At 37.6% G+C, this 14682-nt stretch overlaps 1 protein-coding gene across 2 annotated transcripts; it reads left to right on the forward strand.

Annotated features, from left to right (window-relative positions):
• The first annotated feature begins 11 nt into the window (after positions 1-11).
• LOC307000766 (sodium/hydrogen exchanger 9B2) lies at positions 12-14634 on the forward strand. Of its 2 annotated transcripts, none has more exons than XM_079616600.1 (13): positions 12-118; positions 723-902; positions 1971-2184; positions 3753-3923; positions 5523-5665; positions 5848-5975; positions 6060-6235; positions 7840-7946; positions 8075-8224; positions 8396-8504; positions 9650-9786; positions 9959-10142; positions 13066-14634. In XM_079616600.1, exons 2-13 carry the CDS (start codon positions 810-812, stop codon positions 13125-13127), a joined length of 1674 nt encoding a protein of 557 aa, XP_079472726.1. In that variant the 5' UTR covers positions 12-118; positions 723-809; the 3' UTR covers positions 13128-14634. The 2 variants fall into 2 exon arrangements, with proteins under 2 accessions (XP_079472726.1, XP_079472727.1); XM_079616601.1 differs by having other exon boundaries at positions 116-280.
• The last annotated feature ends 48 nt before the right edge of the window (positions 14635-14682 follow it).

Raw genomic sequence — 14682 nt, forward strand, 5'->3', positions numbered from 1 at the left:
GCGCAGGAGATGGGACTTGTCAGAAAAGGGGTTGTGAAGATAGCCTGATTGGACCATTTTATTTTTTTGGGTTGGACGAACGGTAAAAGTCACTCACACTTCCGGATGCCTCCATCGGGTAAAAGATTAACCTTATTAAATGTATCCACGAATTTTGCGATCAAGCGCGAGCGTGTATTCAATATTATTTGTTTTTGTATGTATAAACCTCAGCACATGCCGGTTACTTGAAGACGTCAAACTTACAGACATTTCAGCATGAGATTTTGTTTCATTTCATGTCAGTCAACTGATTTATTTTTGATCACAACAGTTATAATCATCACATAGGAAAAAGACATGTCTCTATAGAGACATATATATCTCGCAAAACAATATGACTTTCGCCATGAACGAGGGGGAATGAATATTACACTATACAGTCGATTAGTTAAAGAAAATTGTGCGTAAATGGACTAAAAGCGCTGTAATGTCAGTGATGCTCAGATGTTCAGTGAGTGGTTTACTACAGTCTTATAAACAGAGACCATATGCCACGCGCTCTTCAGTCTGATAAACCACCATATGGCCCAGGCGTCGCGTTTAGTCCTGTTTCAATCCGATTAACTTGTTTAACAAACCAGTCGCTTTTCCCTCCTAGTACTCGGGCTATTTCCTCATTGATCACACCTTAGCAGGCTTTATCGATAAGTTGATTTAGTAATAGCTATTTATATTTACAGAGGTGAAGTTTTCGTGAACAGGAGCCGGTCTTGAGCACGTGCAATGGCTGGAAGACCAGAGAGAAGATAGAGCAGAAGTGTAGTGCCATGGAGGATGCCCAGTCCAGACCTCATTCAGCTCACTCCACATACTCACAGAGGACTGAGGATGCAGCCTCCGCCATGGGAAATCATGCTGAAGTAGGTTATTACTAGTCAGACTTCCCCACTTTATGCTGCTTTTTGGGGTCTATTTTGCTGTAAAATTGGTTCTATGGAATGGGACAGTTGCCTTCATTGTTGATATCTAGCCGAGAGATGTTATGTATCCTCATACTGTAGCTGATCTCAAGACTTGAGGGACAATATTAAAGATTTAATACTTTTTAATAACCTTAATATAGATAATTAACAAACACTGTAATGCTTTAGATCAGTAGTTCATATACATTCAAATATGAATAAGAAAATACAGTGAGTGTATTGACAATATATTATTTTATATTGCACTAGTTATTTACATATTTGTCAGCATAAAGTTTGATTGACTGGAAAACATTATTCCAAAAATAACTTTGGCATTTTTAATGGCATTTTTTACCAAGTATTTTGATTGAGCAGTCAAGCAAAAATAATGTATTTTTTATATTAACTTATTTTTGTTTTCCGATTTTCAGTATTTATTACTAATGACTGCAACCTGTACCCTTGTAATCTAATCAAAATAACTTCCCCTTCCACATTCAAATAACATCTTTTTGGTAACGCTTTATTTTAAGGTAATGCACATGTTACTACATGTACTTACTCTAGTAATAACAGTAAATTATGCGTGATTACAAGTACCTAACCCTAAACATAACTCTATAGTAAGAACATGTAGTTAATATTACTCAGTACTTATTTATATTACTCCGTACTTATTTGAGTAAGTACAATGTAACTACATAATTTAAAAATTAAGTGTAACCATCTCTTCTCTTCTCTGATGACGTGTTTACGACAATGCAATCAATTTTCGATGGACAAAATCAAGTCCCGCCCCTACATTTTTTTCTTCGAGTTCGAGAAGCCGTTTACTCGGATATACGTCACAATAGGGAAAGAAAGACTATCATAACTTCCGTTTCTTGCCAACTTCAAATTAAAACAATAGATGTGGTCTCAGACTTTTTTATTCTATATTCTGGATTGGTTCAAATATCTGCAAATTTAGATTTTGCTGCTAAGATCACTGCTTCTCTTTTCACTCTTCATTTTCTCATACAGCATCACCTTATTGTCAGTCAAACAGTGCTTGTGGTTCCGAAGCGCCCAGAGAGCCCCAATCTGAGTATGACTGAGGAGACGACGTACGTCGCACGACCGGTGTCTTCAGTTGACGCTTACACCAACACAGACCCTCCGTACGAATGCTGCCCTTGGTTGCGCAGACTATGCCCGTGCCCACCCAAAGGCCTGCTGGCTGCAGTTATCACCAAAGGTTAGAACAGAGTATATAATCTTCCAAAACCGGATGGTAGAGTTTGAACGCGTCGTGCACTACCATTCAAAAATGTTGGGGTCGGTAAAAAAAGAAAAGAAAAGACATTTCAAAGCCTTTATGCTCACCAAGACTACATTTATTTGATCGAATGTAACTTTGCTTTCCATTTATTACTTAAAGCACACTTTAAGTACTTCAACACCTCCCCAAAAACTACTAGCCTAACTAATAAGGTTCAAACATTATTAAAGACAGTCATTCAAAAAATAAGATCAAATACACTAACTACAAGCAAAGATAAATATAATATAACAAAGTTACAAATAAATTGAGTTCTAACTGCAGTGTAATAATCAGTTACAGAAATGTGATAATTAGGCATAAATGTAAAATGACACTATAGTGTTTGTTCACTGTATAAATTAAATGAAAAAAGCTGTGTTTTGTTGTTTGATTACCATATTGTTCTAAATATAAGACAACCCTGATTATAAGACAACGATGCACCTTTTGGGGAAAAAAAAACTTTTTGCTAAAAAAAAAAATGTGAATTTTTTTTTTCATACTGTATATTTTTCATATTTAATTTTTTGTATTGAAAGTATGGTAAATACTGGTAAAATGTACTAACAAACACATTTAAAAATGAACACTTTTTGGCATACCATAAAACTAAGCTGTAGTGCATTTGAATTATATAACAATTAGGGTAACTATCTCGTAGTGAAAACCATGTAGCCTAGATTTTAAAATCATATATGGGGGAAGTCTGGTCCCGTCAGCGAGACACGCAAACATGACAGTCACACGGCTCTTAAGCTTTTCTTTGACTGTTTGTGTTTTTAAGACTGTCTTTTTGCGCTCTCAATCTTCTAACAAGACACTCTGACACACCGTATTTCTTGTCACACTCATTTTACATGTATTTGGCGCCACCTATAGTTCCGGGTGTATTGACATAAAATTCTAAACCCTGAATATTAGACAAACCTGTTTTTTCAGATGTATTTCTAAGAAAAAGCATCGTCTTATATTCGGAAAAAAACGGTAACATTAATGACAGCAGCAGGAATTTATAGGTTGCTGTCACTTTAAGAGCGAAGACACGGATCCAATATAATGAAACGCATTCGATTTATTTCTCAACCGTTTATGTTCACTTAAGACTTTACCGACTGTTTACGACAATACTTGCCGAGGCGGGTATTTTGACACCATTTCGTGTGTATGTGTCCGTTCAAGCGCACAGAGATGCGAAAGAGTAATCAATTCGATGTTCGTGCCTCTTTGTGTGTGCGTGCTTCGGGTGTGTGTGCGGCTATGCTCACAGATAACAGCGCACGAGTACTGAATTGATGGTGAAACCGTGAGTGCCTGGTCCTTATGGATCAACTACAATCAGTTTAACCCCTATTTTTGATTTATGTAAAGCGTCCTTGCTGAATAAAAGTAATCATTTATTTTAAAAATATCTTACTGACCCCAAACTTTTGAACAGTGGTGTATGGTTGCTAAAAATGCTATCTGCTGGTAAGATTGAACCCAGTATCTGTTTGTTCTTGCAGTGACCATGGCCGCAGTGCTCTTTGGGGTGGTGTGGTCCATTACAGAGAAGGAATGTCTCCCCGGCGGAAACCTCTTTGGCATCGTGACCTTGTTTATTAGTTCCGTAGCCGGGGGAAAGCTGTTTGGACGCATACACTTGCCGAACCTGCCACCTTTACCTCCTCTTCTTGGTATGAGCAATTTCTTAACATTTTTAAGGTGAGGTCACATTAGTGAAATTTTGCGGGTGAAAAAGGTCCATAGCCAGTAGTGAAGTGCCCTCACGAAAAACTGCAATTGCACAGATTCATATAGAAATGACTAGATCTCGACCGTAAAGTTTTGGTTAAATCTTAAGAAAATAATGTCTATGTTAGGGATGGAAATTTAACCTACTGCAAACTTCACAGCATATACTGTACTGTATACTACTTGTTATTTTTTTTATAAATATGTAACCATCACATTATTTCCGTATTGAATAAAGAAAAGGTCTTTCTGATGCTTACTTGGATAAGAACCTTAATTCTGAATTTCTACTTCATAATCTTCTACTTATTTGAAAGTTAACATGTACAAGTATGGGGTCAGTAAAAAGTTTTTTTATTTTTTTTAGGGAAATTACACTTTTAATCAGCAGGGATGTACTAATTTGACCAAAAGTGGCAGTAAAGACATTTATAATGTTACAAAATATGTATATTTCAAATTAACGCTGTTCTTTTGAACTTTCTATTTATCAAAAAATCCTAAAATAAATGTATTGTAGATTCCACAAAAATCATCACAACTGTTTTAAACATTGATAATACTAAAGAATGTTTCTTGAGCACCAAATCATGTGACACTACCGGTAGTTATGTTTTCATCCACCTATTTCATGAATTTTGGGTTATCGCATTAACAAATGCTGATTGGAAATGTGCATAAATTCTATAAATACACATAAAAACGTATCTGTGCTCAGTTGAGGCGGATAATTTTTTGATCCAATAAGAAGACATGTGCATAAATAAGATGGAAACACATTTACTGAATAAATCTCTCAATGCGCAAAAACAAACAAACTCTGGACTAACCAGCTGATTAATTTAATTTGCACAGCATCTCAAAAGTTGGTTTTGTTCTGAAACACCTGAGCCAAAGTCTGTTAACAAAATAGTTGGGTATAATTATCTCCCCGTCTCACACAATTGCGATCCCAAGCATCACTCCGAACGCAAGATAACATGACCGTGTTTATTTTGTCTGTGCGCACTGAGGTGCAAGTCATATAATGTACAAAAAAAGAGCCACAGACTTCGTTTGCACGAAGTTCTGATTTTATTGCAGATAGTTTGCGCCAATGTCCCAGAAAGTGACAATTTTGTTCACTCAAACACATGGGATTGAACCAGTGCTTTATTCACAAATGTTTAATGCGAAATTCCAATTTTGCTCACAAGTTAAATTCACAACTTCAGATGGAAATAGCTTCTGAAGACTGGAGTAATAGCTGCTGATTTTTTAAAATATATATCTATGTATATATTTCACAATATTACTGATATTGGCAGAATGCAGCCTCGATGGGTATAATAGTTATTATTATTATTTTTACTCTACATGCTCTACAGACCCCACTCTTTTCAACAGTAGTGTATAATTAAATTCTCCCCACAGCTCAAAGATAAACAGACTGTGTTATTCTTTTTTTCCTGTATTTTGACAAAGTGGTCAGTTTCATTGTCAGTGTTATGAATAACTATGGGATTTCTGTTTTTGTTATTTCACTCTGTGTGTGTCCGCAGGCATGCTGCTGGCAGGCTTTATCCTCAGAAACATCCCTGTGGTGACAGATGCTGTTTACATTGATGTTAGATGGTCCGCTTCTATGAGGAACATCGCCCTGGGTGTCATTCTGGTCAAGGCTGGTTTGCAATTAGACGGCAAGGTATGAAACTGCATCAGCCCGAGAAGAGTCTGCTTCGTACTCTTTCAAAGTTCAGCCAACACAATTGTTTATTGATATCCATTTCGATCTCATAAAGACTTTTCATTAAAGGTGGTACAGTAAGCTAAATTGGTTTCTCTAAATTGTTTTGTACTAACATAATACTTGTATGTGTGTTTCAGGCTCTGAAGAAGCTGAAAGCTGTGTGTTTACGTTTGTCCATGTTCCCTCTCACCTGTGAGGCAACCACTATGGCTCTGGTCTCCTATTTAATACTGGGACTTCCATGGATCTGGGGCTTTATTTTAGGGTAAATGCTGATTCTGATAAGATAAGAACCTCTCTGAAAGGTCTGCTGCTACCATCTCAATAGCTCAGTATTTCTGCTCTGTAGGTTTGTTCTCGGGGCCGTTTCTCCTGCTGTTGTGGTTCCTTCCATGTTGCTTCTGCATAAGGAAGGGTACGGTTTAGAGCAGGGTATACCTACTCTTCTCATGGCAGCATGCAGCGTTGATGACATCATTGCCATTACCTGCTTCACCACCTGCCTGGGCATAGCTTTCGCCACAGGTACGCCAAAACACTAAATGTAGCATATACGTAGGATATTCTTAAATTAAACTAAATTAATACAGTAAGAGGCTTTGGACATTTGGATATCAATAATTTAACCACAGAGTCTTACAGAGGAACTCAACGCGCTTTTAGATGCACAGAACATGTTTAGAATAGACAACATTGTGCTACATTCTGAAAAATACTTTGTATTTACACTACCATTCAAAAGTTTGGGGTTGGTATTAAATATTTTTGAAAGAAAAGTCTCTTATGCTCACCAAGGCTGTTTTTATTTAATCAAAAACACAATAAAATTATAATATTGTAAACTTTTTTTATTATTATATAAAAAAAATTAAATTAAATGTAATTTATTCCTGTGTTGGCAAAGCTGAATTTTCAGTAGACCGTCTCACATGATCCTTCAGAAATCATTCTGATTTGGTGATCGGGAAAATTATTTTTCTATGGATGAGTTTTTTTTTTTTTTTCAGGAAACCATTTAACTTTTTTCAGGAGTGTTTGCAAAGACTATTGGTGCATCTCTAATCTTTTCAAACAGTAATGTCTTTGCTGTCCCTTTTGAACAATATAATGCATTCAAATATGACATTCTTAAAAAAAAACTGACCCCACACTTTTAATAATGTATATATATAAGAATTTGTACATTTTGTATATTAACGCATACAAATGTAAATGTTTTTGAAAATTTTACTTCTTTGATAGTGTCATTTCTTCAGGGCTGTGTTCGAAATCGCCCATTATATGCTCATTCACTATTCCCTACATTAGTCCACTGATATAGTTCACTTAAAGGAGTGAACGAGAACTAGTGAGAAAATTTGGCCACTAATTGCGCCAAATGGGCTGCTGCTTTTGCGTAGTGTGTGCTTGCTGTTTAATAATCATTTGAAACTGGAAAAAATGCAGCTTGGGCGGCAGCGGCTCAGTGGTTCATGTAGGTTGTCTGCAAACCGGAAGGTTGGTGGTTCAATCCCCGGTTCCACTTGACCAAGTGTCGAGGTGTCCATGAGCAAGACACCTAACCCCAACTGCTCCCGACGATCTGGATGGCGCCTTGCATGGCTGACACCGCCGTCGGTGTATGAATGGGTGAATGTGAGGCAATGTGTAAAGCGCTTTGGTGGCCATTGGGTCTGTGAAAGCGCTATATAAATGCAGTCCATTTTTACCATCCAATAGTGATGAAAAGATCATGGGAACTATGCATAAATCTTTATTAAACAATATAATAATCAGTATAAAAGGTATTTATTTTATACATGTTTGATGTTATGCTGTACCCACATTGGACCAGTGGTTTGGATAATAGATGGATGATTCAGCTGCTGGCACCATCTTCTGGCAAGAAGCAGGATTTCATTATGCGTGACTCTCACAGTGCATTATGGGTATTCTCTAGCCATTGAGCGTACATCAGTTGTACACTTGTTATTTAGGTGCATTGTGGGATTGAATGAGTGCACTCGATAACATCCACTATGGTTTCAGACAACTACTAATGTCTGTTCCCTAAAAAAAAGCCCTATTTGAGGATATAAATTTTGATTAGAGGTTCAGTTTATATGAGTGCTCTCTGTTGCCCTCTGCAGGCGCCGTGTGGTTAAATGTGCTGAGAGGACCACTGGAGGTGTTAGGGGGTGCGGCCACTGGTGTGGCCTTAGGGTACTTTCTACATTACTTCCCCAGCAGAGACCAGGTACGTGAGCAGAAACTTTATGATTATGAAGGTCATGTTGAATTCAAAACCTGATGTGGAGTTGATGTTGTCAGGGGTAACAGGTTTCATGATTGTTGATGATTTGTGTGTTTTGTCTTTCCGCATAGGGAAACATTGTGCTGAAACGTTCGTTTCTGGTGTTGGGGCTGTCTGTGTTTGCATTGTTTGGCAGTAATGTGGCCGGGATTCCTGGCGCAGGAGGTCTTTGTACACTGGTGCTGGCGTTTGTGGCTGGCATAGGCTGGGGAAAAGATAAGGTCTGAATCTCTTCTCCCAAACACACAATTTTGACAAAAATATCTGTGAAAAGAGAAGAAAGTTGCCTACTTTCTTTCTCATTCGCATAATTATACACACTCACATTTTTTTGCAACAACGCCTAATTCAAGTGATAGAATGTTTGATTTCTCTGTGTATGTGTGTTTCAGGCACCCGTGGAGGAGGTGGTGGAAAGGTTTTGGCATGTGTTCCAGCCTCTTCTTTTTGGTCTCATTGGTGCTGAGATTGTTATTAGTGCTTTGGAGGTCACGACTGTGTGTGAGTGTCTGTGCTGTTTTAGTAACAGAGCTGATTGGGAAACACTCGAAAGGGCTTTTCACACTTGAGGTAGTTAAAGGGATAGTTCACAAAAACAATGAAAATTCTGTCATAATTTTCTCACCCTCAAGTTGTTCAAAACCTGTATGAATTTCTTTCTTCTGCTGAACATGAAAAAATATATTTTGAATAATGTCGGTGAATGTCTCATCAAATGTCAAACATTTGGTTACCCATATTCTTTAAAACATCTTCTTATGTGTTCAGCAGAAGAAAGAAATTCATACAGGTTTGGAACAACTTAGGGGTGAGTAAAGGATGACAGAATTTTTTTTTTTTGTGAACTATCCCTTTAACCCTGGGTCATTCTAAACCACAGGTAAACTTAATCCTGGGTTATCTTGCTTCACACTTCATGTTGCTCATAAATTACCCCGGGGTTAACAATTAATCCTGGGTATTTATAAATGGACGTTTCACACTATATATTCCTAAACTCTGGGTTAACATTCTTATTTGCATATTAATGGTGACAATGTCATTGATTGGACAAACACAGCATGTGACCAGTTTATATAAAAGCTCTAGCATTGCCCATCGTCATATTATACACAGCTGACTACTGATTTTTTTCCTGACTTATAAAGGTAAGAATGAAATGGTCTTTTCTTCTCTCCAGTTGACACCTTTTCCATGACCGTTTAACATTTTTCCTTCAAATGCTGAAACTGCTTTTTACACAACACACAGCGTGTCTGTGACAGTCCAAAGCATGTGAATATAAGGCACGCGATTGGTTGTCGGTTGCTAAGCATTTAGCCGTAACATTCAAACACTACATCGTTTCACACTGCACACGTTTGGCACCCCAACACGGGGTTATCAGCGCACAAGTAGTGCTAAACCAGCTCTGGAGCAGGGGTTCATATCCATGGCTAAAAAAACCTGATAACCCTGCTTCTAAATTACAAGTGTGAAATATTCCATTATACAGGGTTAAAAGCGGGGCTTAGACTGCAGATAACCCGGGATTAAGTGCAGTGTGAAAAGCCCTAAAGTAACTGGGATGTAAGCAGTGTGCACATTTGCACATGTGTAGTGTTTCAAACATGCAGTTGATCTTCTCCAATGTAATATGTCCTCAGTTCTGGGTATAGCAGCTCTGCTCATCGCACTCACGGTACGGCTGCTCATCACTTTTGTTTCGGTACTGCGAGCTGGCTTTAACCTGAAAGAGAAAGTCTTTATTGCTCTAGCCTGGATGCCGAAAGCCACAGTACAGGTAAAATTGCCTAGTATAACAAACAGACCTTCTATTTGACTTTTGTTTTATTGTCTTTATCCTGCACCCATTCCTTCAGTTTCTTTGGACAAGAGTGAGCTAAATGACAAATAAGAATGAAATGTGTTTGTACGTTCCTAACAGAGCAATCCCGTTGTGTCATTGGTTTCAGGCTGCCATAGGCTCTACAGCTCTGGACATGGCACGCTCCAAGAATGACCTTGAGCTGCAGAAGTACGGCATGGATGTCCTCACTGTGGCTGTGCTGTCCATTCTCATCACTGCTCCTATTGGAGCGCTCATCATCAGCCTGCTCGGCCCTCGACTCCTGCAGAAACCAAAGAACCCTGAGTGGGGTGAGATTTTTGTACACACACACACAGATACATTGGCCACTTTATTAGACACAACTGTTCAACTGCTCGTTAATGCAAAAATCTAATCAGCCAATCACATGGCAGTATCTTAATGCATGTAGACGTGGTCAAGACGGTCTGGTGAATTTCAAACTGAGCATCAGAATAGCAAAGAAAGGGGATTTAAGTGACTGAACGTGGCATGGTTGTTGGTGCCAGACGGGCTTTGATCTACTGGGATTTTTTCACGCACAACCATCTCTAGGGTTTATAGAGAATTGTCTGAAAATTTGAAAATATCCAGTGAGTGGCAGTTCTGTGGGCGAAAATGTTTTGTTGAAGCCAGATGTCAGAGGAGAATGGCCAGACTGGTTCGAGCTGATAGAAAGGCAACAGTAACTCAAATAACCACTCGCTACAATATGCAGAAGAGCATCTCTGAACGCACATCCAACCTTGAAGCAGATCAAGACTACAGCAGCAGAAAAATAACACACTTTTGACGGCATGGCTACAGCTCTCCACTATAACTCTTCCTCTTCCACAAAGCCGCAGAAATATGGCCACGTCCCCTTTTTTGCATATTCCGGAGGGAGGGTTGATGTAAATGTATGGGTTAGTTACGTATAAAACCCGGGAAGTATCTCGTTGTAGTCCCATTCGAGTTGTTTTTGTAGGCATTAAACTTCCTGATTTTTAAAAGACGATATCTCTGCTTACGTTGAACTTTCAGTGCAGCAACTTTGCAGATACTGTTCATGCACCAACAGCAACATTACACACTATTTAAAATGAAAAAAGTGAAATCGCAATCAACCACCCCTTTAACATTCAACATGCATGACACAAATACATAACATGTACAGAACATAAAAAAATATACATTTGAAATAAACAGTGCTTTTCAGTTTGGTCTAACAGTAGTTTTCAGATACAGAAATTGAAAAAGGTAATCAAATGTAAGATAACAGCTGTATAAATTCTCGTCACCCCCCTCAACCTGCTTCCTAATGTTTTTACACATAGAAAAGCGACAAAACGCATCACATTGTCCAGTTTTCTCCCTGAGCGATGATGTTAGTTACTATGGCAATTCTCAATGCATCATTAATGTCCTACAGTGGCAAAATTGTTCACAATCGTGACAAAATCAAAACATTATTTGTGTGGTGTGTGTTTGACCGTTAAGCTGCTATCTACACATTCACATGCTCAAAAAAAAAAAACAAGAATATGAGGTATGATGGTTAGGATAATGCCTTAAAAGTTTTCTGACTTTGTTGTAGATTTTTAGATAGATTATATATATAAGTCACACAATGTGGATGACAACTAATCCATTTTGATAAACATGCCACATGAGATGCTCATGGAAATGTATCACCACAGCTTGGAGAATTTGCATACTAGCAGGACACCCTTTGACCGGTTTCACTCTGCGTGTGGTTTATTGTTTGTACAATGCAGTCTCTCAACTTTGCTAATGTGTTAAAGGGGTGGTTGATTAAGATTTCACTTTTCTAACTTTAGTTAGTGTGTAATGTTGCTGTTTGAGCATAAACAACATCTGCAAAGTTACAACGCTCAAAGTTCAAAGCAAAGGAAGATATTTGCTTTTAAAGAAAAGGACTACAACAAACGGCTGGTAGGGACTACACGACATTCCTCCCGGGTTAGTGACATCACCAACCCTAAAATGTACATAAACCCCGCCCCCGGGAACACGCAGTCCATGTTGAGAAGAGGAAAATTTGTTGTATAAGAGTACATTTGTGAGTCAGCTCAAACTTTAGCATTCATCTTTTCACATGCAATAGAAAGTCACTCTGTGTGCATCTCACAACAGTTCCTATACGAGCGATTTATAGATTATCATGACAGAATATCCTAAATGAAGACAGTTAACTCCACATCAGCAACATAAATTCATTAACTAACCATTCAGAGATGTCCTGTTGCATTCTACATGTTGTCACTTCTTCTTGAGTCTCTCCATCTTAGTCTGACTCCGTTTTAACATTAAAGACAGAACAGTTTCTGTCATTTTAGTGTGTCTGCGTGAGGTAATCGCAGCTGCTAACACACACACACACACACACACACACACTCTCACACACACACACTCTCACACACACTCTCACACACACACACTCTCACACACACACACACACACACACTCTCACACACTCTCTCACACACACACACACACACACACACACACACACACACACACACACACACACGAGCTCTTGAAACCCCGCCCTCTGCAGCAGCTCATTTGCATTTAAAGGGCCAGGCACAAAACGGTGCGTTTTTGCAAACCCTCAAAAAGTGTCAACTTAAACATGCTATATAAAAATATCTGTGGGGTATTTTGGGCTAAAACTTCACACACACACTCTGGGGACATCAGAGATTTATTTTACATCAGAGATTTATTTTACATCATTTTACCACCCCTTTAAATTGGGGAAAATAAATCAAATGCTCCAGCCCCTTTAATTAAGACCAGTAGATTCAGTTTGCTTCAAATTCATAAACCTGTGTTTTGTGCAAAAATTACATTAACACACACAGTATTTGTGACACTGAAAAATGATGTAATGATGCTGAAAATTCAGCTTTCTCATCACAGGAATAAATCATTTTAAAATGTATTAAAATAGAAAACAATCATTTTAAATCGTAATAGTATGTCACAATAGTACTGTTTTTACTGTATCTTTGAATAAATAAATACAGCCTTGGTGAGGCTGCATTTATTTATTCAAAGATATTGTGACACTATTGCGATTTAAAATAATGGTTTCTATTTTAATCGTCTACAATTTACATAGATATATGTAACTGAATTCTGACACTAGCTTAGTACTAACATTCTTCATTGTATTAAATGTCTTAATTGTCATTTTCTGAATTGCAGCTGTCAGTCAAGGTGCTTTGTCTGCATCAGGGACACCAGTGACATATGAAAGTGCCCTGTGATGTTTCTGGAATGCTTCTGGGAAGTGACACCCCAGCGTCCAAGGCTGCTGATCATCCTTTTGGTCCTCGGAAGTTTGATTCTCAAACTCATTATTACTACGACTCTCTGAAGTCAGAGTGCAAAATGTGGGCAGACATGCTTTTCAGATGAAGAAACCCAACTTGTTCTTTTTTTACCTTCTAAGGTTAATGAAAATCACTCAGAACATTTCTTATCCCAAGTTCCTATAATCCTCTAAAACGTGGGATTTTAAAGGATTACGTTATGCTAAGGATTGATAATTTTTAGCACTATCGAGTACAAAAACTATTGTTTATGAATATTATTTTTTTCTAACTAGCTTATATTTGTGTTGATAGTATTTCTAAAATTAGAAATATACAAGATATTAATATATCAGTCTGCAGTGACAGCATATTAGTGTTTACAGAAAGTCATATAGAGGCCAGTGTTGTCATCACTATGTTCGGAATGGAATACTAGCTGCTTTTACTTTGCTATATATACTGTATACAGCCTTCTAGTTCCATTTTTATTGTTAAAATGTCACACAACCTGTCTTTGGCTGATGGCACCAATAGAACGGTCCCAATACTAACCAGTAAAACATTGACGACTTGGTTTTTAGAAAGTATGCTACATATACGTTTACTATCTGGCAATCGGATCAGATAAAGGGGCTAGAAAGAGGTTTCTTTCAGTTCATAAATCAACCTGAAAATGGAAGGTCAAGTTGCAGGATACATACATTTTGGAAAATGTAGTATTTCATCCGAGTATGTAGGATTGCAGAATACATATTTTTTACATAGTAACTATTCCGAACATAGTCTGGGACCTACATTCTGAGATTCAGAGTTTTTGCAGGTACTTACAGTAGTCGAATACTGTAGCTGCAAATATTCTGAAGTCAGTTTGGAGCTCAATTACATTATGTGTTTACAGTGGAAGTCATTTTAGGACCTAAAGAATATTTAGGGATTTTTGTTTTGTTTTAATTATTAGTAGAAAGAAAAATCATATATTTCCCTTTGCACAGTTCATCATGGTATTTTGTAATGAGCCATATTTATTGTGAAATGTTTTTTTTTTTTTCATAAAATGTGTATTTGAATGTTAGAGACTCATGTGAAGGGAACACTAATAGTGGATTAAGTTTACTGCTTGAATTTTTACAAAATTTTGTATTGTGGTTTTGTCTCAAAATAGAGTATTGGTAATGCTGCATACAGTCATTCTTACTTTAAGCTATTAAATGACTACTGTTAAGAGTATTAGACCCTTATTTTTATATTGTATGGTGTATGTGTGGTTATTTGTATTGCTGCAGAAAATGAATGACATGCCTTGTTAGTAAATGACAGGCAAAACCCCCTGCTTGCATTTGGAAGCATATCTTGTTATATGATCTCAGGCAAAGCAGATGTAAATAAGCATCACTGTTACTTTAAAGACATGGAGCATGTACACAGGAAAAGTACACAGAACAAATAAATAGACTCTGTTACATGGCATCACACATTCATCGGTCACACTCTAAAAAAATATTTTCAG

This window comes from Phoxinus phoxinus (genome assembly GCF_949152265.1).
Source record: "Phoxinus phoxinus genome assembly, chromosome: 6".
NCBI lineage: Eukaryota > Metazoa > Chordata > Actinopteri > Cypriniformes > Leuciscidae > Phoxinus > Phoxinus phoxinus.

Coding starts and splice junctions, on each gene's coding strand:
- LOC307000766 (XM_079616600.1), top strand. CDS start 810: ATGGAGGATGCCCAGTCCAGACCTCATTCAGCTCACTCCACATACTCA. Junction 5,976..6,059: donor ATCTGGGGCTTTATTTTAGG/GTAAATGCTGAT, acceptor TCTGCTCTGTAG/GTTTGTTCTCGGGGCCGTTT. Junction 6,236..7,839: donor GGGCATAGCTTTCGCCACAG/GTACGCCAAAAC, acceptor TGCCCTCTGCAG/GCGCCGTGTGGTTAAATGTG.